Source organism: Vanellus vanellus, assembly GCF_965231255.1.
Source record: "Vanellus vanellus genome assembly, contig: HAP1_SCAFFOLD_70, whole genome shotgun sequence".
NCBI lineage: Eukaryota > Metazoa > Chordata > Aves > Charadriiformes > Charadriidae > Vanellus > Vanellus vanellus.
Window position 1 is genome coordinate 554,425 of NW_028128467.1, and position 23,426 is coordinate 577,850.

The 23,426-nt window shown below is 51.6% G+C and overlaps 2 protein-coding genes across 2 annotated transcripts in view; one reads left to right on the forward strand and one right to left on the reverse strand.

The window, feature by feature from the left end:
• Positions 1-23,426, reverse strand: part of LOC309684386 (olfactory receptor 14C36-like) — a gene marked incomplete at both ends in the record, with an annotated part of 283,296 nt that overhangs the window by 37,864 nt on the left and 222,006 nt on the right. The gene's annotated exons all lie outside the window — the stretch shown is intronic.
• LOC309684401 (olfactory receptor 14A16-like) lies at positions 11,552-12,487 on the forward strand (the record flags this gene model as incomplete). Its single annotated transcript, XM_082500324.1, has 1 exon — positions 11,552-12,487. The coding sequence occupies one exon, from the start codon at positions 11,552-11,554 to the stop codon at positions 12,485-12,487; it is 936 nt and encodes a 311-aa protein (XP_082356450.1).

The following is a 23,426-nucleotide window of genomic DNA, read 5'->3' on the forward strand; positions in this document are numbered from 1 at the left end:
GGGATGGGGCATCCACCACTTCCCTGGGCAACATGTTCCAGTGTCTCACCACCCTTAGAGTAATGAATTTGTTCTTAATATCTAATCTCAGTCTCCCCTCTTTCAGTTTAAAACCATTACCCCTCATCCTATTGCTACACTCCCTGAAAACAGTGCCTCCCCAGCTCTCCTGTAGGCCCCCTTTAGGTAATGGAAGGCCACAGTAAGGTCTCCTTGGAGCCTTTTCTTATACAGGCTGAACAACCCCAACTCTCTCAGCCTGTCTTCAGAGGAGAGGTGCTCCAGCCCTCTAATCATCTTTGTGAGCCTCCTCTGGACTCACTCCAACAGGTCCATGTCCTTTTCCTGTTGGAGGCTCCAGAGCTGGATGCAGTACTCCAGGTGGAGACTCACAAGAGCAGAGGGGAAGAATCACCTCCCTCGACCTGCTGGCCATGCTGCTTTTAATGACGCTCAGGATGTGCTTGGCTTTCTGGGCTGCAGGCACTCATTTCTGGCTCATGTTGAGCTTCTCATCCACCAACACCTCCAAGTCCTTCTCCTCAGGGCTTCTCTCTATCCATTCTGCACCCAGCCTGTATTTGTGCTTTGGTTGATTTCCTCTTGCAACTCTAAACTTCAAACATTTTTGGTGTTGTTATTCTCTTTGCTTGGTTTTGTCTTGCTTTAATAAGTGATTTCTCAGCGATTTTGTGTGCTGCCTCTGTTTGCAAAGGCAAGTGATCATAAAATTGGGGTGGGATGCATTGGCAGGGACACGGGAGCGTGGTGCCAGTGTAGGTGCCTGGGACCCTCTGCCCAGGCTCCAGCTGCACCTTCCCAGGGGCTCTGGTCTCCAGCAGCTCCTCTGGGACAGCGGCCAGGCCCAGACAGGTGCTTCGGAGACACAGGGTCCTCTGGAGGAACCACTGGGTACTGATGGTCAGACAGCGGAGCGCTGCCTGGAAGCCTGAGACATTTTGACATGTGTATGAGCACGACCTCATCAGCTAAAACAAGAGAATACTTTTAATAAACATTCAGTCTTCTCCCATGAGATGTAGATGAGGAGTTTTCAGGATGTCCGCTGACAGCAAGACGAGAGCTACTGACCTTTCCCTCTCTTTGCATTGTCAGGACTCTCTCTCTCAGCCTCTGAATTTAATCTCCCTCACCTTTCACGTATTTCCACCTATCCTAAAGGAAGTGACCATGTCTGAAGGCACCTTTCCAGCAGTGCACGTGCACAGAAGCACTTGTGATTGCTCTCTACATTTCCCTTTCCCTTCCTCTTTCATCATTAGGAACACCTCTCAACAATCCCACTGCTGCTTTGAGCTTCAGGCAGTTAAAATTTGTCTTTCAGTAGTCTGTTGAATTCTGGGTTTAGGACATCTCTTCATTTGTTCTTATTTCCGTAAGAACAGGTTCAACAAGACTTCAGGTTCAACAAGGTTTCAGGTTCAACAAGGCCAAGTTCCGGGTCCTGCCCTTGGGCCACCACAACCCCATGGACACTAAAGGCTTGGGGCAGAGGGGTTGGAAAGATGCCCGGCAGAAAAGGACCGGCAGATATGAGCCGGCAGTGTGCCCAGGTGGCCAAGAAGGCCAACAGCATCCTTGCTTGTATTAGGAATAGTGTGGCCGGCAAGACTAGGGAACTGACCATCCCCCTGTACCGGGCACTGGTGAGGCCCCACCTCGAGTACTGTGTTCAGTTTTGGGCCCCTCACTACAAGAAGGACATTGAGGTGTTGGAGCGTGTCCAGAGAAAGGCAACGAAGCTGGTGAGGGGTCTGGAGGACAAGTCTTGTGGGGAGCGGCTGAGGGAGCTGGGGTTGTTTAGCCTGGAGAAGAGGAGGCTGAGGGGAGACCTTATTGCTCTCTACAGTTCCCTGAAAGGAGCTTGTAGAGAGGTGGGGGCTGACCTCTTCTCCCTAGTGACAAGTGATAGGATGAGAGGAAATGGGTTCAAGTTATGCCAGGCAAGGTTTAGATTGGATATTAGGAATTTTTGTTTCACTGAAAGGGTTATCAAGCATTGGAATAGGCTGCCCAGGGAGGTGGTAGATTCAACATGCCTGGAGGTGTTTAAAAAGGGGTAGATGTAGTACTTGGGGACATGGTTTAGAAGTGGTTCTGCCAGGGTAGGTTAATGGTTGGATTTCATGATCCTAAACGTGCCTTCCAGCCTCAACAATTCTATGATTCTATGATTCTATTCTATGAAATCCATGCTGATGTTTCTTGGACATGTTCTTCTGTTATCGGTGCCCAGAAATGTCACCAAGGAGGGCTCTGACTGATGGCACAACACTCCTCACCAAAGTGAGCTTGGACAGCCAGTGGCTCCCTGGGTTGCACATTTGGACTCTTTCAAAGACAGGTGCTACACTTGCTTGTCCTCTTTCACCAGAGACCTCTGCAATCCCATGACCTTTCAAAAGGGATATTCCAAAGAAATATTGATCTTCCCCTGTAACCTCATTACCACTCTTCTCCCTGGTACACACTGTGTGTACTTTCTCTAATCTTTCAGATGCTTACCCTTCTCCTGAGACAATGTTCATTTCTAAAGTCATCTTTGCAGATGCAGACTCTCTGGGCAAAGGCCCTTTCCATTCTTCGCCAGTTTTCTCCTCCCCTTACTCTTTCTTCACTCAGATACCTCTCACCTGTGCTGCTGCTGTGACTTTCAAGGAGTTCAAAGCTTGCCTGTCTTTCAACAATCTAATTGTCTCCTCAGCCAACTCCTTAATTGTGTTTATATCTGTCTTGACTATCTACCTTCCTAAACTCTTTCTCATAAGAACTCCCTTGTAGAAAGGCAGCCTCATTAGAGGTAGCTTGTCCTGAGCGTGTGATTGTGGACTGTGTGTTATTGTTTAGGAAATCTGATTATGCTTTACTTTTCTTGTCTTACAAACAGGAAAAGTTCTCCTGCGCCTGGGTGCAGCCAGGGCTCTGAGGAGCGCAGGTGGGAGATGGGGCAATGGAGCTGTGACATCCAGCTGCAGACTTCAGTGGAGAAGTCTGATGCAAGGACCAGGGGTGTCAGTCCCAGGTGGCCAATGTCAGAAATGGGGAGGGCGGGGAGGTGAGGAGCAAAGCTGTCCTACAGTGTCAGACCTCCAGGGACTGCTTCTCCTCCCTGTCCAGACCCCCTGAAGGGACACCCTGTATCCAGAACAATCAGAGAATTCTTCTATCCTAATCATAAGTGATAATCAGGAGTAATATAGTATATCCTTTAAAATGAAAAAGACATTTTTCTTAGGTGCACTTTGAAATCTCCTCCTTAACTACACTCTGAAACCTCTCTAATTGGCTGTACAAGTCTTGAAGATTTGAAGAAAATTACAAGAACGATGAACACCTTGTTAGGGCTTTTTGTCTTTTAATGAGCCCCACGGTGTATTTGGTGCTGAGTCCATGAGCCTCAGGCACTGAGAGAAGATTGAACAAAGTGCTCCAGAAGTCCAAGTCAGAAGCAAAGTACCTTGAAGCCTTGATTGGCCCCACTGAGGGTCGTTACTGCCAAAGCCTCCCCATGGGCTCGTTAGAGGAGATAACTGGAGGCTGTGGCTGCAGGTAGGCAAAGGCACTGTGCAGGTGGCTGTAATGCTGAGGAACCCCTTGGTTGGTTTGATGCAGCAGAAAGGCCAACCCCTGACCCCCAGGCCCTGGGAAGGCAGGTCCTGCCCCTCACTGGTGGCTCAGGGCTCTTCCTGGGGGCCGTGGGGTGTGAGGGTGAGCGAGGCTGAGTGTAGGAAAATTCTGTGACACCTCCTGCCCTCCCAAAAAGGGGCAAGGACAAAACAAAATCCAGAGTCCCAAAAGAATCACAGAATCATTGAGAATTGCAAAAGACCTTTAGGATCATAGAGTCCAACTGTAAACCTAACACTGCCAAGTCCACCACTAAACCATGTCCCTATGTGCCACGTCTACACATCCGTTAAATACCTCCAGGGATGGTGACTCAACCACTTCCCTGGGCCGCCTGTTCCAGTGCTCGAAAGCCCTTTAGCTGACGAAATTTTTCCTAATACGCAATGTAAATCTCCCCTGGAGAAACTTGAGGCCATTTCCCTCAAGTCCTCTCTCTCATTACTTGGGAGAAGAGACCAACCCCCACCTCGCTACAACGTCCTTTCAGGGAACCGTAGAGAGCGAGAAAGTCTCCCCTCAGCCTCCTCTTCTCCAGGCTAAACAACCCCAGTTCCCTCAGCCGCTCCTCACAAGACTTGTCCTCCAGACCCCTCACCAGCTTCATTGCCTTTCTCTGGACACGCTCCAACACCTCAATGTCCTTCTTGTCATGAGGGGCCCAAAACTGAACACAGTACTCGAGGTGGGGCCTCACCAGTGCAGAGTACAGGGGGACGATCACTTTCCTAGTCCTGCTCACCACACTCTTACTGGTACAAGCCCGGATGCTGTGGGCCTTCATGGCCACCTGAGCACACTGCCAGCTCATATTCAGCCACAAACACCCCCAGGTCCTTTTCTGCTGGGCATCTTTCCAGCCACTCTGCCCCAAGCATGTAGCGCTGCATGAGGTTGTTGTGACCCAAGGGCAGGACCCGGCTCTTGGCCTTGTTAAACCCCACACCATTTGCCTCGGCCCATGGATCCAGCTTGTGCAGATCCCTCTGCAGAGCCTTCTGACACTCAGGCAGATCAACACTCCCACCTTAATTGGTGTCATCTGCAAACTTACTGAGGGGGCACTCCACCCCCTTGTCTAGATCGTTGATAAAGTTGATAAAATGTTATGAAAAAAGCATTTTCTCATCTCCTTTGGGTAATTAAAAGCCCTTGAAACATGGTGGAACCCGACTAGATACATCCCTCTGGGCAGAACGCTATGCGTTCACCAAGTTCCTTCAAGCCCAACTACTCATCTCAGTTATTAGCCATCTACTTATCCACCCAATCAGACCATAATGTCCTAACTGGACACAAGAATACTGTGGGGAATGAGGCTGATAGCATAGTGTTCGGCGCAGAGTCTAGTTGGAGGCCTGTAGTAGCAGTGCTCCCCAGGGGTCAGTACTGGCCCGTCTTGTTCAACATGTTAATCAACGTCCTGGATGAGGGCACAGAGTGTACCCTCAGCAAGTTTGATGACATCTGTTGGAAGGGTAACACAGCAGGGCATAGGCAGTCCAGGAGGTTCTTGGATTGTATTGACGACGACTTTTTTCTCCCAGTGGTAGAGGAGCCAACGAGGAGAGGAGCTCTGCTGGACCTTGTCCTTACCAACAAGGAGGGGCTGGTAGGCAGTGTTAAGCTCAAGGGCAGTCTGGGCTGCCATGACCATGAAATGGTCGAGTTTGAGATCCTCAAGGCAGCGAGGAAGGTGCGCAGCAAGCTGACCACCCTGGGCTTTAGCAGAGCTGACTGTGGCTTCTTGAAGAATCTGCTTGGTATAGTGCCATGGGATGAAGCGCTGGAGGAAAGAAGGGCCCAAGTAAGCCAGTTAATATTCAAGGCTCACCTTCTCCAAGCTCAGGAGTCATGCATCCCTACAAAGAAGAAGGCAGGCAGAAAAGCCAGGAGGCCTGCGTGGATGAACAAGGAGCTCCTGGACATGCTCACGAGTGAAAAGGAGGCCTATAGGGAGTGGAAACAGGGGCAGGAAGCCTGGGAGGAATACAGAGAAATTGTTCAAGCAGCCCCGGATCGGGTTAGGCAAGCTAAAGCCCAGATAGAACTAAATCTGGCCAGGGGCATCAAGACAAACAAAAATCTTTCTTTAAGTATGTCGGTGAGAAAAGAAAGACTAGGGAAGATGTGGGCCCTCTCCGGAAGGAAATGCAAGAACTGGTCACCCGGGACAGAGACAAAGCTGAGGTCCTCAATGACTTTTTTGCCTCAGTCTTCACTGGCAAAGACTGCAGCCACACTACCCATGATGCATAAGGCAAAGGCAAGGAGCTGGAAAATGAAGAACCGCCTACTGTAGGTGAAGATCATGTATAAACCACCTGAGGAACCTGAAGGTGCACAAGTCCACGGGACCTGATGAGACACATCCGCGGGTCCTGAGGGAACTGGCAGATGAAGTTGCGAAGCCACTGTCCCTCATATTTGAGAAGTCATGGCACTCTGGTGAGGTTCCTGCTGACTGGAAAAATTGGGAAAAATAACCCCTATTTTCAAAAAGGAAAACAATGAAAACCCAGGGAACTACAGGCCAGTCAGTCTCACCCCTGTGCCTGTCCCGATCATGGAGCAGATCCTCCTGGAAACTCTGCTGAGGCAGATGGAAAATAAGGAGGTGATTGGTAGCATCCAACATGGCTTCACCAAGGGCAAGTCATGCCTGACAAATTTTGTGGCTTTCTACGAAAGTGTTACAGCGGCAGTGGACAAGGGAAGAGCAACTGATGTCATCTACCTGGACTTGTGCAAAGCGTTTGTCATTGTCTCGCACAATATCCTGGTCTCTAAATTGGAGACACATGGATTCGACAGATGGACCACTCAGTAGATAAAGAACTGGCTGGACGGTCGCACTCAAAGTGTTGTGGTCAATTGCTCCGTGTCCAAGTGGAGAGCAGTGATGAGTGGTGTTCCTCAGGTGCTGTACAACATCTTTGTCAGCAACATGGAGAGTGGGGTTGAGTGCACCCTCAGCAAGTTTGCTGATGAAACCAAGCTGTTTGGCGAGGTTGACACGCTGGAGGGGAGGGCTGCCATCCAGAGGGACCTGGACAGCCTGGAGAGGTGGGCCCAAGCCAACCTCATGCAGTTCCACGAGGCCGGGTGCAAGGTCCTACATCTGGGTTGGGGCAATCCCAAGCACAAATACAGGCTCGGCGGGGAATGGCTGGAGAGCAGCCCTGAGGAGAAGGACCTGGGTGTGCTGATTGACGAGAAGCTCAACATGAGCCAGCAATGTGAGACTGCAGCCCAGAAGGCCAACCAGATCCTGGTGTCCATAAAAAGCAGCATGGCCAGCAGGTCAAGGGAGGTGATTCTGTCCCTCTACTCTGCCTTCTTGAGACCACGCCTGGAATATTGCATCCAGCTCTGATACCCTCAACATAAGAAGAACATGGATGTGTTAGGGCAGGTTCAGAGGAGGCCCTGAAGATGATCAACGGTCTGGAGCAGCTCTCCTATGAGGACAGGCTAAGAGAGTTGGGGTTGTTCAGCCTGGAGAAGAGAAGGCTCCGGGGAGACCTTATAGCCCCTTCCAGTACCTAAAGGGTGCCTACAGGGGAGCTGAGGAAGGACTTTATACTAGGGCATGTAGTGATAGGATGAGGGGCAATGGCTTTTAACTGGAAGTGGGTGGATTTAGATTAAATATTAGGAAGAAATTTTTGACTTTAAGGGTGGTAAGGCACTGGTGGAGGTTGCCCAGAGAAGTTGTTGAGGTCCAATCCCTGGAGGTGTTTAAGGCCAGGCTGGATGGGGCTTTGAGCAAATTGGTCTAGTGGGAGGTGTCCCTGCCTATGGCAGGGGGGTTGAAACTTGATGATCTTCAAGGCCCCTTCCAACCTAAAGCATTCTGTAAACCAAGAAGTGCTTTTTTAAGTACATTAATAGCAAGAGGAGGTCTAAAGAAAACGCTGGACCGATAGTTGTTGAAGGTGGTCAACTGACTGATAGGGATGAAGAAAAAGCAGCAGTGTGCAATGCTTTTTTTTGCCTCACTCGTTAATCACGCATCTAGAGCTTGGGCTGCCCGGTCCCCTGAATCGGAGGACCACGAGTGTGGAAACAAAGACTTTCCATTTGTGGGACGGAAATTGTCAGAGAACAGCTGTATCAGCTGAATGTTCACAAGTCCATGGGGCCTGATGGGGTTCATCCCAGGGTATTGAAGGAGCTGCTGGATGTGCTGGCAGGACCTCCCACAACTTCTCTGGGCAACCTGTTCCACTGCCTTACCACTCTCAAAGTGAAAAATTTCTCCCTAAAAACTAATCTAAATCTACCTTCTTCCAGTGTGAAGCCATTCCCCCTCATCCTATCATGTCCTGCCTAATTAATAAATCAGAGCAGATACACTGGACCTCAGCCAAGCACCAGAACCACGCTCAGATGTGTAACAAAGAAAGGCAGTACCAAGTGCCCAAGGTCCCATGCAAGGAAAAAGTTTTCTTCAGAGCATGCAGGAGTGGATGGCAGATGGCAATGGAAAGATGAAATGAGGTGACCCGAAGGAGAGCAAACCCTCATGACCAGAGAGACGCAGGGCTGGACTGTGCAGCCGTGGCAGGAGAGGGCGTTACTCTCTGGGATGTCTCTGCAGCCCTCCAGAGCCTGTGGTGTAGGGAAGCTGATCTCCAGGAAGGACACGGTGCTTTGGAAAATGTCCTCAGCGATGGACATCCCGTGATCCAAGAACACTGGGAAAATCATTTCTCTATTCCTTGATTGCATCAAAAAGGGGTGACTAAAGGCTGTTGGAGGAGCAGTGCCGACATCTGCTGGATGGAGATGGGACAGGACTTGCCTCACTGCAGCTGCATGAACAAAGGTACTGAACGTCCCAGAGGTTCTCTTGGGGTGTGTTACACGGCTGCTCTGAATGGCGGTCGTGATCCTGCAGGTCTTGTGCTGTCCCTGCTGGCTGCATGCGGCTGTGCAGGAGAGCCCTGGCACCTCCCATAGCACCACAGGGTGTAGGTCACCTTCCAATGGAGCAGCTGCCCTGAATGAGGTTGGGCACTGTAGGGGTGTCTGTGAGAAACGGGCCATGGGTGCCAAAGGAGATGAGGTAAAGACAGCTGGTGGAGGAGGGAGAGTGTCACCACCATGCCCCACCAGCCTCAAAATGATGACTCCAGACACTGCCCTGTCCCTCTTAATATTTCCATCAGTTACGAGCACGTGTCTTAGACCACCTCTGGCACCTCATGTGTCACCTGTGCTTTGCATGGGTACAGGAGGTACAGGAGACTCCTGCCTTTCACTGCCTGGGTGTGCTGTCTCCTAGTGGGGCAAGAAGAGGGGATTCTTGGACATAACTCTGTCTCCGAAAGGGGAAATGGCACTGCAGGGAAGAAGTTTCTCTGCCCAGCAGAGGGAGAAAAGATCAGTGATGACTTCAGCTTGTTTCCCAGGTGGTTCCCCTGGAGCCCCAGGGACATCTCTGAGGGAGCCCAGAGGGGACAGAGAGAGTGCCACCGTGGGCTGGTCCTCTGCTGCCGAGCTGGGCCGGGCTGCTGGGCCGGAGGGAGCTCCTGGCAAGCGGGTAGCTGCTGGGAGACTGCTCTGCCCAGGAGCAGGACTGAGGGCAGTGCCTGCAGGCAGCGAGGGAAGAGAAGAGAAGAGAAGAGAAGAGAAGAGAAGAGAAGAGAAGAGAAGAGAAGAGAAGAGAAGAGAAGAGAAGAGAAGAGAAGAGAAGAGAAGAGAAGAGAAGAGAAGAGAAGAGAAGAGAAGAGAAGAGAAGAGAAGAGAAGAGAAGAGAAGAGAAGAGAAGAGAAGAGGAGACGTAAAGGCAGTCTGGGGTGGGAGGACAGGAGAGAGCTCACTGGGGGACAAACCTTCGCAGCCTTTCACATGGTAAGTCTCTGGCTGTGGGGCAATGCAGATGAGTTCCTGGCAGTGTCTCCTAGAGCTGGCACATGCCATGGCTGATAGGAGCTGTCAGGACGGCTCTCCTGGCTTGTCTGGTGTGGAGCAGGAGGATGTGCTTCAGAGCATGGATGTCCTCCTGCACCTTCAGAGGGACAATGACGGACAGCTGCCTTCTCCCAGGGATGGCTCCGGGGTTTGCAGATTGGTGTGCAGGCAGGGGTGGGCAGGGCTGTCCTTGCCAGCAGGGTCCCTGCACCCCAGGGGCTGTGTGCTGGGGCAGGGACTCTGCCAGTGTCAGCTCTGCGCCTGCCTCGCGAGCTCCCACGGCGCTTTAGGGAGAAGCTGTGGGTGGAAGAAGTGACCGCAGCATGGTAGGGTAGGGATGATTAGGTCAGGGCATGGTGCTTCTGCTCTCAAGAGAGTGCAGCAGCACAGGTGAGCTCTACCTCATGATATTTTTCAGAGGACCTCTTCAGCAGCACACCAACTCAGCAACATCTTCCCGTTAGCAGCCACATCAGGTTCGCTGTGAACTGGTCTTTAGCCCCCACACACTCAGAGATGCCCCTGGGCAGTGCCCCGTCCCTGGAGGTGTTGGCAGGCAGAGGTGGGCGCACAGCAGTGGGATGGGGTTTGTGAGCCCTGAGCAGGAGTTGAGCCGGGGACAGGGGGACAGCTGCCAGCAGCAGAGACACGGGCAGGGAGTGAGAGGGAGCTGCTGCCTGAAACACTGGCGAGGGGGATGTGGGCCCGTCCGTGCTGTCCCTGCAGCACAGACACCTTCCCCTGGGCAGCTCCTGCCTGGTCTCCGTTCCCAGCCGGGGCACATCTCTGCCCTCCAGCCCACGGGGTCTCGGGCACGCGTTGACCCTGCAGCAGCCAGAGCCCAGCAAAGGACGAACCCCAGATTGCCGTCTGCCTAGCATGTCCCTCCTCCCTTGTCAGGAGTGTTGTGGCATTTCACTGCCGTCCCCTCCTGCCTGAGCTGCCCTTATTCTCACCGTTGGATAAACTGAGGATAAACTGAGTCAGTGCGGGGGGTGGGGGTTGCGGGTGGCAGATTCAGCTCCTGTTCAGATGCCAACCCTTTGGGTCCTGCTCTGCAGTCGTGTCTGTGGGAGCAATGTGCCCAGGACTCCTCCAGGCAACTTAAGGACATCAACTGTTTCCCTGAGGAGTCCTGTGGGGCTGCAGGGTGCTCTCCAGAAGGGCACAGTTCTCCCATAGTATCTCTGTGCTCCCTCGGATCCACATGGAGAAGAAATCTCGGTGCTCAGGCCATGGAAATGCTGCTGGGCAGCTGTACGTGGGCAGCTGCAATGATCCCTCCTGGTCCCAGTCCGGGAGGGGAGAGATGAGAAAAGGCAATGAGCCTGTATATCTCCCCTTTGAACCTGCATTCCTCTCTTCTCCGCAGTGTCCTGCTTCTTTTGATCGCAACACCTGAGAGGGATCCTCCTCCAGCTGCAAGCTGCCAGCACAGGGCAGTGGTAAAGGGGACTGATGGGCAGAGCTGCTCTCCTCTCTCTGCACTAAGGGACTGTCCCTTTGCCTCTCAGGACCCACAAGACTTCACCTGGAGTGCATTAGAAATGTCAGGGATTTCAGCCATCCCAAACCGCTCCGAAATGTGGCAGGTACAACCAGAACAAAACAAAGAAAACAAAATCCCCTCTCCTCTGCTGTGCAGTTGGGCAAATTGCCGACAACAACACTGAAAAGCTCTTTGATATAACACGATTACATTTAATTGGAGACAGCCCTTCTGTCCTAGTTCCCTCTTGCTGCAGAGCAAGGAGGACTCCTCGGGAGCCCATTGCCCTGCTCCCAGTGGCAGCCTCAGCCAGCAAAAGCCGGAGCTCAAGTGAGGGAGCTGCAGAGAGGTGCTCCTGAAAAGAGGGTCTGAATGTGGGGCTGCAAAGACATATGCAATCCATTTTGCCGGGAGAAGTCTGCTCTGACTCAGTACTGTCTTTTCCTCCTTAACAGATAGTCACAGTTAAGAATAAGAGATACCCAGAGGCAGGAAATGTCCAACAGCAGCTCCATCACCCACTTCCTCCTCCTGGCATTCGCAGACACACGGCAGCTGCAGCTCTTGACCTTCGGGCTCTTCCTGGGCATCTACCTGGCTGCCCTCCTGGGAAACAGCCTCATCATCACCGCCATCACCTGCGACCACCGCCTCCACACCCCCATGTACTTCTTCCTCCTCAACCTCTCTGTTCTGGACCTGGGCTGCATCTCCACCACTCTCCCCAAAGCCATGGCCAATTCCCTCTGGAACACCAGGGCCATCTCCTATGCAGGATGTGCTGTCCAGCTCTTTTTCTTTCTCATTTTTATTTCAGCTGAGTATTCTCTCCTCACCGTCATGGCCTATGACCGCTACATTGCCATCTGCCAACCCCTGCACTATGGGATCCTCCTGGGCAGCAGAGCTTGTGTCCACATGGCAGCAGCTGCCTGGGCCAGTGGGTTCCTCAATTCTCTCCTGCACACGGCCAATACATTTTCACTGCCCCTCTGCCAGGGCAATGCCCTGCACCAGTTCTTCTGTGAAGTCCCCCACATCCTCAGGCTCTCTTGCTCAGACTCGTACCTCAGGGAAGTTGGGCTGATTGTGGTTAGTGCCTGTCTCTTCTTTGCATGTTTTGTTTTTATTGTGGTGTCCTACATGCACATATTGAGGGCAGTGCTGAGGGTCCCCTCGGAGCAGGGACGGCACAAAGCCTTTTCCACGTGCCTCCCTCACCTGATGGTTGTCTCCCTCGTTATCAGCACTGGCATGTTTGCCTACATGAAGCCCCCCTCCATCTCCTCCCCATCTCTGGACCTGGTGGTGGCAGTGTTGTACTCGGTGGTGCCCCCAGCAGTGAACCCCCTCATCTACAGCATGAGGAACCAGGAGCTCAAAGAAGCATTGAAGAAAGGGATTCAATGGGTTCACCTTCAGCAGCAGTAAGCTGTCCATGTCTCCTCACAGGCTGTCCCTACTGTGCTGGATAATAGTGAGGCCTTCGGTAAATGTGTCATCACAGCATCAGAACTGCCTTCCTGAGGAGCATCTCCGTAATAACAGGGCAGCTCTCTCTGTTGCAGGAAAATTGACATAAACTAGGAAAACGAAATATAAAATGTCATTGTAATTGAAGCAACCAAGGACACCTGCGGCTTTTCAAGTCCCCTGTACTGCCCCAACCCTATTTAATAATTTACATAATATGAAAATAGAAAAAGAGTAACTAGACATGATTTTTCTATGACTCAGTTAAGGAACTACCACCAGACAATGTAGCATTGTTGAGAAGCAGGGGATTCCTGTCAAGAGAGTGATGAACTGTAGGTCAGGTCAGCGAACCCAGAAAACCTCTTGGAACTGCCAAGATCAGAGAAGTGGTAAAAGGTAATTCTGCCAGGGGGAGATCGCGACCACTGACTCACTGACCACCCACCCAAATGATACCACCTACTCAAAAGAGAACAATGGAAGAAGAAGACAGAGTCTGTGCACTAATTTACATGGGAATCAAAGAAATCTCAACCAATCCTTGAAGAGAATAACAATGAGTAACTGTGAATATATATATGAATTGTTTGAATATGTAAACATCAATGCATAGAAGTGGAGTCTTTTGAAGCTAATTTGTGCTCCCGTTTTGGGCTGAGCACCCCATTTCCGCGCATTAATGGAATAAACTTGGAAATACCTCTGCTCTGTGTGTTATTGGCTTGCACACCGTGTAACAAACCCAGATTTGGGATATCAGGAGGGTGTCATACTGAAGTGAAATAGATCTAGTTTTTTCTTTGAGGCAGCAGCAGAAGGAAGATGTGCAGTTCCGTGTGGTGACATGAAGCTAAATAGAGGATTCAAATGAGTCTATGGGCTGAGACATCTTTGGCATCTGAGGAGCATTAGGAGGGCTTTGGAAGAAGCTGCACAGGTTATGGGGAACTCACAGCCATTAGGAAAACCTCAGAAAATGACAACCTTGTGTTTGAAGAAATAGTGAAGACAGAGTCATCAGTAGAGCTTGGGACAGCATGGGGGCAGAGTGGGGTGGGGAAGCAGGGGTTGGCATCTGCATCTGTTCTGATGCTGGCATCATCTTCTCTGATCTTGGCATCTGCAGAGAAACAGCCACAGCCTGTGGGGCGTATGGCCCCTTTGTTGGGGCTGGGACCCCCCAACAGAACTGAAATCCTTGTCCTTTCCACTATGGCTGCGGTCTCTTCCACTGAGGCCCCTGAGAGCACTCCAGTTCCTTACATCAACGGGGCCTTGTTGCCTCCACCCCACCCTCCAGAGGGCCTGAGAGGTGTCCTACCACTGTCTTGCCCTTGGCATCACACACCCCTTCATCTCACTGCTCCCAGGAAGAGCCCTGAGCTTCCCGTGTGGGAAAGGATCCCCATTCCCAGGGTGTGGGGGTCAGTGCTTGGACATCCCGCTTGATGAGACAGGTCAAGGGCTTTCACAACCACTTCCATGTTTGATTTTCAACCTGTAAGCAGTGCCTCTGACTTCCTGCTTCACCAGCCTCCAGGGACAGTCCCTTTTCTGGTCATTCCCTCCAAGGTCTTTTCAGGGGTGGCCCTCAGTGCAGCCCACTGACATGCTCAGAAACTTGGAGCTTTGTTGCTGCCTTTTACTTCTCAAGAGGCCAGTTCATTAACATGCAAAATGCCCTAACAAGCCAAGGCTCTGAGCATAACTTTCTTCACTTTACAATTCTTATTTGAGAGATTTCAGAAGTGAAATGATTTTAAAAATGAAAGAAAAGAAAAGAAAAAAAGTTTCCTTTTTCTTCCACTTGTCTTTGTTTATCTGCTTACGCATTAAGTGATATCAGCAATTTCCAAATGATATTGAAACTGGACCTCTCCAAATGGAGGGTGAATGTGTAGGTATTGAGGTTTGGGCTGGACTGGCCACTCAGGCAGAACGGCAGATGCCCTCCCCTACCGAGGAGAGGCAGGAGAGAGAGAAAGGGACTTACGAGTTTAGAAGGACCTAAACTCTGTTAATGAAATATTAATAATAAAATAAAAAAATGAAATATATACAAAACCATATCAAGCTCCCAGGATGATGATCACGTCACTGGCTGGCGCTGGGGCAGTCCCAGACTGGACTCAGTGCTGGATGGGAACTGGATTCCAGATAAGGATTCAAGATCAGGATCAAAGGCAGACGAACAGACAGAGTCCTCCTCAGACATTGGCCATTGAAGAAAGAGAGCTGACCCTTTGATCCCTCAGCTTTTATACTGATCATGAGGCAGATGGGATGGAATACCCCGTTGGTCACCTGTCCTGTCCACTCCTCCCCGCAGGTGGGACCCCACTATGCTTTTCCACTTCCAACCGTCCAACGGGGCAAATCACAAAGTCGGTTGGCCGTGGGTGTTATAGCAATAAGTATAAGCAAGAGCCTCTCTGCACACCGTGCCTGGGCATCCGCTGTGACCATAGGTCTGATCACTCTGAAAGAGTGAACACTGTCTGCACAATATACTCTTAATTTCAGTAGTTAGAAGAGGCCCGGCTAAGAAGCGAAGTTACTGAACAAAATTGGTTCTGTTTTACCTCACACCAGGACAGGTGTGTATTGTTTCTCTCAAACAGGTTTATTAGGAAAGCGTTTTTCTTCAATTGCCAAAACGCTGGTCGGTACAGGTTGGGAGTCCGCACTATTTACCAGCTGGGATATTTGGTTGAGCACTCTATGAAATGATTATCAGGTTATCAAGTTATCAGGTGCGTTTCTCACAGCTGAGACATCAGCCTGCAGAGAAACACTCCGCAGTTTCTGCAACATGTCATCAAGTTCCCACCTAGCTTTTTCAGACGAGTTTTCCATGGCTGAGGTGTTGACCTGCCGAGGGACATCATCTAACCAGTTGTCCAATACACTGCCACATGCTACCGCAGATTTGTCAAATAGTTTTTCCTCAACTGAGACAGCGGCCTGGTCACGTGACCTGTCCAATGCTGACACACTGTCCTGTGGGGCAGAAAAAGATTATGTGCATAATGCTGCATGTCAGTATCCACATGACCCACCGTCGGTGCCTCATCCTCTTTCCAGCAAAATAATACCAATCCATGAGCATGTGCCGCTGGTGCTCTCCGTACCCACATGCGCCAAGTGGGTCCGGTAATTTTGAGTGCATCTGGATCTAATGGTGTCTGCACGTTGTCCACATCAGTAAAAATCATCTGCCGCACAGCTATTTCCCTCAGATTCTGAACATCTCTCTCAATAGTTGTCCACTTGGATGGGTGGTATGGGATAGCGTCCCTATAGGGATACTTGCTCCTCACGCTTTACAGGAGTCATCTCCAGAGGCTAAGGGATTGTGGTGTTCTTCCAAAAACCCTGTCAATACCCAATTTTCTAGTCAATGGTCCCAACCGCTTGGCTTCTCTACCATCTAAGTCCAAACTATCAGCTCCAGTGTCCCAGCAATTGAGTAGCCAAGGAATCACTTACTCGCCTTCCTGACGGCCGTAATCCTTACGTATGTCTCGCAGCTCACTTAGGGGTAATGATGGAGTGGTTTCCTCTGTTTCTTCATTGTGTGATGTCCCTGACTGACTGTTGCTATCTGGTCCTATTGCACGTCTTGTCTTATGCACAGGGTTGACTGATACCGGCACTGACTGGGTCTGTAGTTCAGCTGCATCATCCATCACCAAGGTCGGAGTAGGTGTAATACTCGTTGCAGCTGCGGGTCCTGTCATGGTAGCCAGCGGGGACTGGAGAGGTGCAATGTCCGTCATGGGGGCTGGTGGGTGCTGTGCAGGAGAAATACCGTGCGGTGCCTGACATAGGAACCGGCGGGATCTTAGCCAACGGAGTCTGGATCGGATGGATGCCTGCCATGGGGGCTGGCAGGGTCTGAGTGTCGCAGGGGACGGCAGGGTCTGTGCAGGCGCAATGTCTGTCACAGGGACAGGTGGGGGCTGTGCAGGTACGATGTCGGCTGTGGGGGCCGGGGGGTTGCCGCTGGACGCTTCCCTATACAGCAGATCCACCAATGAAGAAGAAAGAGCCCGCAAAATTTAATTACCCAAGCACAATAACCAAAACATTCCAAGGGTACTCCAGACTTTCAAAAACTGTTGCTATTGATGCCACCGGCACATACAAAGACTCAAGAGACATCCCCCCTCTTGCTAAATGGCCCATAATATAACCCAAGGTGTAATTATGCACAATGTCCAACAGAGGCCTCCCGCCGTCCCAAGGTGAGTCTGACCGCGGCAATTTGCAAGGTGCCATTAGAAAAGTGACACAAAACGGAAACATTAAAAAAGACCCGATAACATAGCAAAATACTGCCACCCAAAATAAAAAGGCAATGTTTTTAAGTCCCCATCTAGAAACGATAAGCTGCCCTAAACCAGCAGAAAGGGGAAATGTGGAGAAATGCCAGGAGTGTTGCTGTGAGGAGGCAAGAGAGGGACAGAGGGTTGGGCTGTGCTGGGTGGAAGAGGAGACCAGGGCGTTTCTTCAGAGTGGGTGTCTGCACTGCAGGGGATGGCAGGGAGGGTGCCCAAGTGCCCTCTCCCAAGGTGTTTGTGGGAGCAGGTCCCTCCGACTCCCTGCCCACGTCTGGGCTGCCTGGAGCTGTCCCTGCCGGGAGCTGTTTCTCTGTCCCAACATCTCCTCCCTGCCAGTGCTCACTGACCCCATCCCTCCCGCTGTGTGCTCAGCTCTGCCCTGCAGATCCCTCCTGGCAGCAGGGCACTGCCCAGGGACATCTCTGCATGCCAAGAGGATAAGAAGAGGCTCAGACAAACGCTAACGAGAACTGGGGTCTCCGTGCCTGCTCCAGAGTGTAGAAAAAAAATTTCCCATCTCCCACTGTCAGGGATGTCACAGTCAGGGGTGAGAAGGTAGAATTGAGGCTCCTGAAAGAAGGGAACAAGGCCAAGAGCAGGAGTTAAGGAGAGCAGGCTTTGGCCTTCTGAGGGACCTGATCAGAAGAATCCCATGGGATAGGGCCCTGCAGAGAAGAGGGGGGCAGAGAGCTCTTTGCTAGTCAAGGATGGACTCTTGCAGCTCCAGAACAGTCCACCCCATCATATAGGAAGTCTGTCAAAGCTGGCAGGAGCCTGGCATGGGTGAGAAAGGAGGTCCTGACTAAAATGAAGCACGAAGGGGCAGTCCAGAGAAGGTGGACGCTGACTGGCTCCTGGCCTCAATGATTCTTTGACTCTGTGCTGGAGAGAGCCATTTGTGTGAGCGTGTGCTTGTCTGTGCCTGGGGGGAGCAGGGGCACGAGGGGATCCCGGGGCCAGGTTCTGGATAGATGGAAGGTGTCAGACCAGCTCTTGGAAGGATCCATTTTTGCTGTGTGTCTATACGGGTAGATATCTTACACTAACATAATACAGCACACAAAGAGCCCACCCTTGTTTCCCTCTCTCCACTGACTGTGGTTTTGATTGCCCTAGACACCTCTTTGTGTACCACAAGTCCTCCAGTGATGATAATGCATTTGGGGGGGGGGGCAGGGAGGCTGGGTGAGTAGAGGGACGAGGCTGGCTCTGACAGGGGCCATGAAGCAGCTGCCCGGAGGTGACAGCAAGGACATTACAAGGAAGAAACTTATCCCTATTGACGTCATTGTTTTTAGGAAGGCAAAGCTCCCCTTGAGCCAGTGGTTGCAAGGAAGGTCAAGAGCAGAAAGAAGGCTTAGGGGGACCTCCTTGCAGCCTGTCAGAACCTAGGAGGAGGTCATAAAAATACGGAGATAGGCTCTCCAATTTGTTGCATATTAAGAGGATGAAAGACAAGTGTTGGGTGAAAGAGGGGATGTTCAACCTGGAGATAAGGAGAAGATTTTCTGCCAGTGTCAGGGCTCGTCCTGAGCCAGGTGGCCATGAGCCCCACCTGCCCTTCTGTCTGCCATGGTTGGTCAGGTTGCTGTAACAGAGGTGCCCCCAGGATCAGAACCCAGGTGGGCCTCTTCCACCTGCCTCACCCCCTCCCCTCCCCAAGGACGGAATTCCTCTTGGGTGGGGTCTCTGATGTGCTGGATGACCTCAGCATGCCTGCTGGCCAGCATGTCTCCTGAGGGCCAACCAGGCTGCTGCTGTGGAAGTGCCCTCAGAATCATCACCATGCCAGCCATCTCCCCCTGGCCTGCCACTCCCCTTTCCCTCTGCCCCTATCTTGGCTCTGCTGGGAAGAGCGGTTTTCTGATAAACCTCTTGTCCCCAAACTGCTGGGGCCAGCTGCGGGCCAGTCGTGCTCCTAACACAGTAGTGGTCCCACAATCAAGATCAGAACTTGTCTCACCTTTGCCTATCTCTCCCCATCCACTCCCTTGACGCCTCATTTCTGCTGGACCCCACCTTCAACATCCAAACCCCGTTACTGGCTTTTGCCTCTCCTCTGCCGCACGGGTTGCCAGAGACAGGGTAGCACATCTTACGTTTAGGCTTTGCAGTGCTCATGCATATTTATTGTGATAAAGTGAGTGCTGAGATCAGACTCTATGGTGTGGAGCAGTTAAAAGAGCAGATTGACAGTGGTGGCCATCATGTTGGTTTTGCAAGGGGGGGCTTCTGTCTATATACTAAAAGGATCTCCTACTACCAAGATGTGTTTGGTGTTTCAAGCTGTCACTTACAGAGGTCCCACAAAATTGATCTGCAGTTGTGCCCGTGGGCTTCCAATATGTTGGTGCTGGAGTTGGGCTTTTGATCCAGGGTTGTCTGCATGGGTCATGGCACAAGAAAGGCAGTTCCTACACCAGAGATATACATCCTTCTTCAAGTTAGGCCCCCACTCGCTGCTCAGAGTCTTTGTCTGAGCTCACGCATGAACTTCGATAAACTCTCCTTGAATATTCTGAGGCAAAATCCAATGCTTATTGCCTTCTGCATCTACAGCATAAATATATATAAATATTGCTTTCCCTTACTATGCAGGCTGACCTGACGGGTCTTTTCACATTAATCCTTTTCATTGCCTTGGTTGGAAGCTGACATTTTCCCACCTTGGGTCAAGATTGGTTGTGACTTCTGTTCGTGATGATATGTTACTCTGCTGGAAGCTGAGCTGCTGTTCCAGCTTTCTGTAGCTCAGTTTCTAAAACCTTTAGTTCTGTTTCTAAATCTTGTGCTTGTCCAACTTCTAAGTCCAGATGTTTAATTTGTAACCAGGGTCTATGTCTGTTTACCCTGAGATCTTCCTATCAAACTTTGATTAAGATGATTGTCTTTATTTTGGGAAATTCCTCCTCCTTCAATTTACGGGTGTCTTTTTTTCACATTCTTTACCTCGTCATCCATTTCTCTCAGGAGATCCTGTGAATCATACATGCCACACCACAGGGTTCCAATGGCACCGGCTTCCTTTTTCACTTTGCAATGACTAACGTAAACTTCACAGGCTGGAGAAGTGGGATCTGCTACTTTAAGACAGTGGGATCTCCTAGGGCATTTCCCTGGTTCAATCACCTGCTTATTGAGTTTGTAACATCCTTTTCCTCCTTAACGCATATTTTAGCTCAAGCTGCATGGTCTGTTTTATGCTGTGCGCTTCCCATACAGCCTCTACACAGGCAAACACTAACAGGAATTTTGCTGCTCCAAGCGACTCAGTAGAAAAGAGTTTTAAATGTGTTTTCCGTAAGCTCCAATTCCAGATTGACTTTCCTTCAGAGGTCCATTGGTTCTGAGCATCCAGAAAGCCACACCAAAGATGCATTGTGGGTCATTTCAGTCACCACCATCACCCACAAACCTTCCACTTTGACTGCAGGGCTTGCCTCTCCGTTTACAGACCACGCAATGAAGTTGGGATGAGGCTGTTCATTAGGAGAGCTTCCCAGACAAAATGCTGTTTGAGCCCAGCCAAGGGTGTGTCAGGGGCAATTCCTCGAGGCAGCCAACCAAATATTAAATGAGCACAGAGCTACTTGTGGCTGGAATTCTGTGTGCAGGAGCAAGGACTGCCTTCAGTCCAACAGTGCAGTTCCTTCACCCTTGTCGTGGTTTGGGCCGTCCTGGCCACTGCAACAAACGACAGATGCTCTCCCTCACCTCTCTTTCCAAGGAGAGGAGGGAGAGAGAGAAAGGACTTGTCAGTTTAGATAAGTTAGTCAGTTTGGGGTCACTTCTCATTTCCGCTCCTATCCAAAGGTGTGACCCCTCTACAATTTACTGCTTCCTACCCTCCAACAGGGCATATAACAAAGTGAGCTGCCCTTGGTTGCTATAGCAAAAAGTCTAAGCAAGAGCCTCTCTGCATACCATGCCTTGGCATCAATTATAGATAATCAGGTTTTGTCACTCTGAGAGCCAACAACTTATGCACAATATGCATTAAATTTCAGAGAGTTCAGTTAGTTCGAGGAGGCTTGGCTGCAAAGTCAAATTACTGAACAGAAAATGGGTTCAGTTTCACCTCAAACCAGCACAGGTGGGCTGTTCTTTTGGGAGGGTATTAGTAGAATAAAAGAGAAGCACTCGAGATTTCAGGGAATGGAAAGAGAAGCAAAGGATGCTGTTGGCCTTCTTTGCCCCGGGCTCCTGTTTTGCCTAATGAAACTGAAGGACCAGCAGAGCCTTTCCTGCAAAGCTGCCACCCAGCCACACCGCCCCTGCCCTCTGTCATTGTATGGGGTTAGTGCACCTCAAGGGCAGGACTTCAGAGTTCTCTTTATCGGACATCATGATATTCCTTTTGGCCCATCCCTCTGGCCTGTCTATGTACCTCTATGTTCCCTCCCTCAACCTCCATGGCCTTTCAATGATTACGAAGTATCATTGGACACGTTGGGACATTGGCTTACCCTGTCATCTCCCTCAGCTGCCACCCTTCCTGTCCCATAGACTGGTAAGGATTGTCTTAGTTAAGGTGACTTGGGAACAATCCACTGCTGGTGGTGTTCCTCCAGATTCCTGCCCCGAGACACAGAGCCCTGGGAGACCTTGCTGGGGCAGAGTGAGGCAAAGAGGATGTAGAGAATCTCCCATATAGCTCCACCCGCTCTCTTAAACTCAGCAGTGGCCGCACAGTGGCTTTGTTTCTCCTTGAACTCTTCCTGAAGGAGTAAACACTCATTCTGGTGCCCTTGAATTGCCTTTCAGGGTTAGATTGAATTGCGATCTGGACTATAGCAGAGCTTGGAGGAGGCTGTCCTTGAAGACCAGATGGACTGAGCTCTGCCACCATGTCACAGATCTGTCTGCTACAGGAACGGCTCCAGCTCGTCCTGTCTGTGCCCCTGGCTGAGATCATTGCTGCATGTTTGGGCTGAAGCCCCCCAGCTGTGGCACCAGGCAAGCCGTGACTTGCCATAAGGAATCCTGGTACCAAGAGTCCAAGACCCCATGTGTGCTACTGATGGGACAAGAAGAGCGGTTACTCATGGCCAGCTCTTCTTCTGCTGAGAGAAATAACACTGCTGGAAGTAAGTGTCTCTGCGCAGCTGAGGGAGGGAACATGAGAGATTGCATCAACCTTTTTCACAGGCGGTTCCCCTGGAGCCCCAGGGACACCTCCAAGGAGGAGCCCAGAGGGGACAGAGGCAGTGCCAGCGTGGGCTGGTCCTCTGCTGCTGAGCTGGGCCGGGGTGCTGGGATGGAGGGAGCTCCTGCCAAGCGGGCAGCGCTGCAGAGAGACAGCTCTGCCCAGGAGCAGGGCTGGGGGCACTGCCTGCAGGCAGAGAGGGGAGACCTGCGAGGCAGAGAGAGCTTAAAGGCAGTTGGGAGTGGGGGGTGCTGAGAGCTCACTGGGGCAGAAATCTTCACCGCCCTCTGTGTGGTAAGTCTTGGGGTGCCGGGCAATGCAGCTCCAGTTCCTGGAGGGATCTCCTCAAGCTGGTCCATCTGAGAGCTGCTGGGCTCTGTCAGGAGGACTCTCTCAGTTTCTGTGCTGTAGAGGAGGAGGATGTGCTCCAGAGCAGAGCTTCCCTGCTGCCCGGTGAGAGGGACTGGGCCCGAGGGCTGCCTTCTGCTGGGGATGGTTGTGGAGGTGTGCGTAGGGGTGTGCAGGCAGTGGTGGCAAAGGGTTGTCCTTGCCGGCAGGGTCCCTGCACCCCGGGGCTGTGTGCCGGGGCAGGGACTCTGCCAGGGTCAGCTCTCCGCCTGCCCGGGGAGCTCCCACGGAGCTTCTGTGGGGAGAAGCAGTGGGTGGAAGGAGTGACTGTGAGCAAGGCAGATGCCTTCTGTTGCTGAGATGGACCTGTGTGGGTCAGGGCTGCTCCAGATCCCCATCACCCCAAGGACATTTGCAGAGGGCCCTTTTGAAGAAGGATATCGAGGCACCTTTCCCCTGAAAGAGAACAAGTCTGTGCTGTGGGATTTCTCCTCTCAGCTGGTGGGTGGGCAGTGGGTGGTGGGAATGGAATTCTCCTTTGTGGAGAAGGCACAGAGACCCCCGTTCTTGATAGTACTTCCCTGAGCTGCTCCTGAGCCCCCACACACCCAGAGATGACCCCGGGCAGCGCTGTGCTGCCAGGAGGGGTCTGCAGGGCAGAGCTGAGCACACAGCGGGTGGGATGGGCTCTGGGGCACTGGCAGGGAGGAGACCCGGGGGCAGAGAAGCAGCTCCAGGCAGGGGCAGCTCCTGGCAGCCCAGACACAGGCAGGGACAGAGAGGGAGCTGCTGCCAGAAGTGCCCAGGCAGGGGGGATCCTGGCACCTCCGGCCACCCCCTGAACTTCAGACAACTTCTCCGCAGCAAGCTTCTGCTCTCCTCTCCCGCCCACCCCACAGCCAGAGCGTCCAGAGCCCGAGATGCCTTCTCAGCAGCTGCACCTCCAGTCCAGGAGATGTGTGTGTGTCCTACAAGTGATGCACAACATAAAAGCAAGTGCCCTGCAGTGTCTCTGTCTGGAGACACTGTCACTGAGGAGAAGGCTTCACTGCACGCC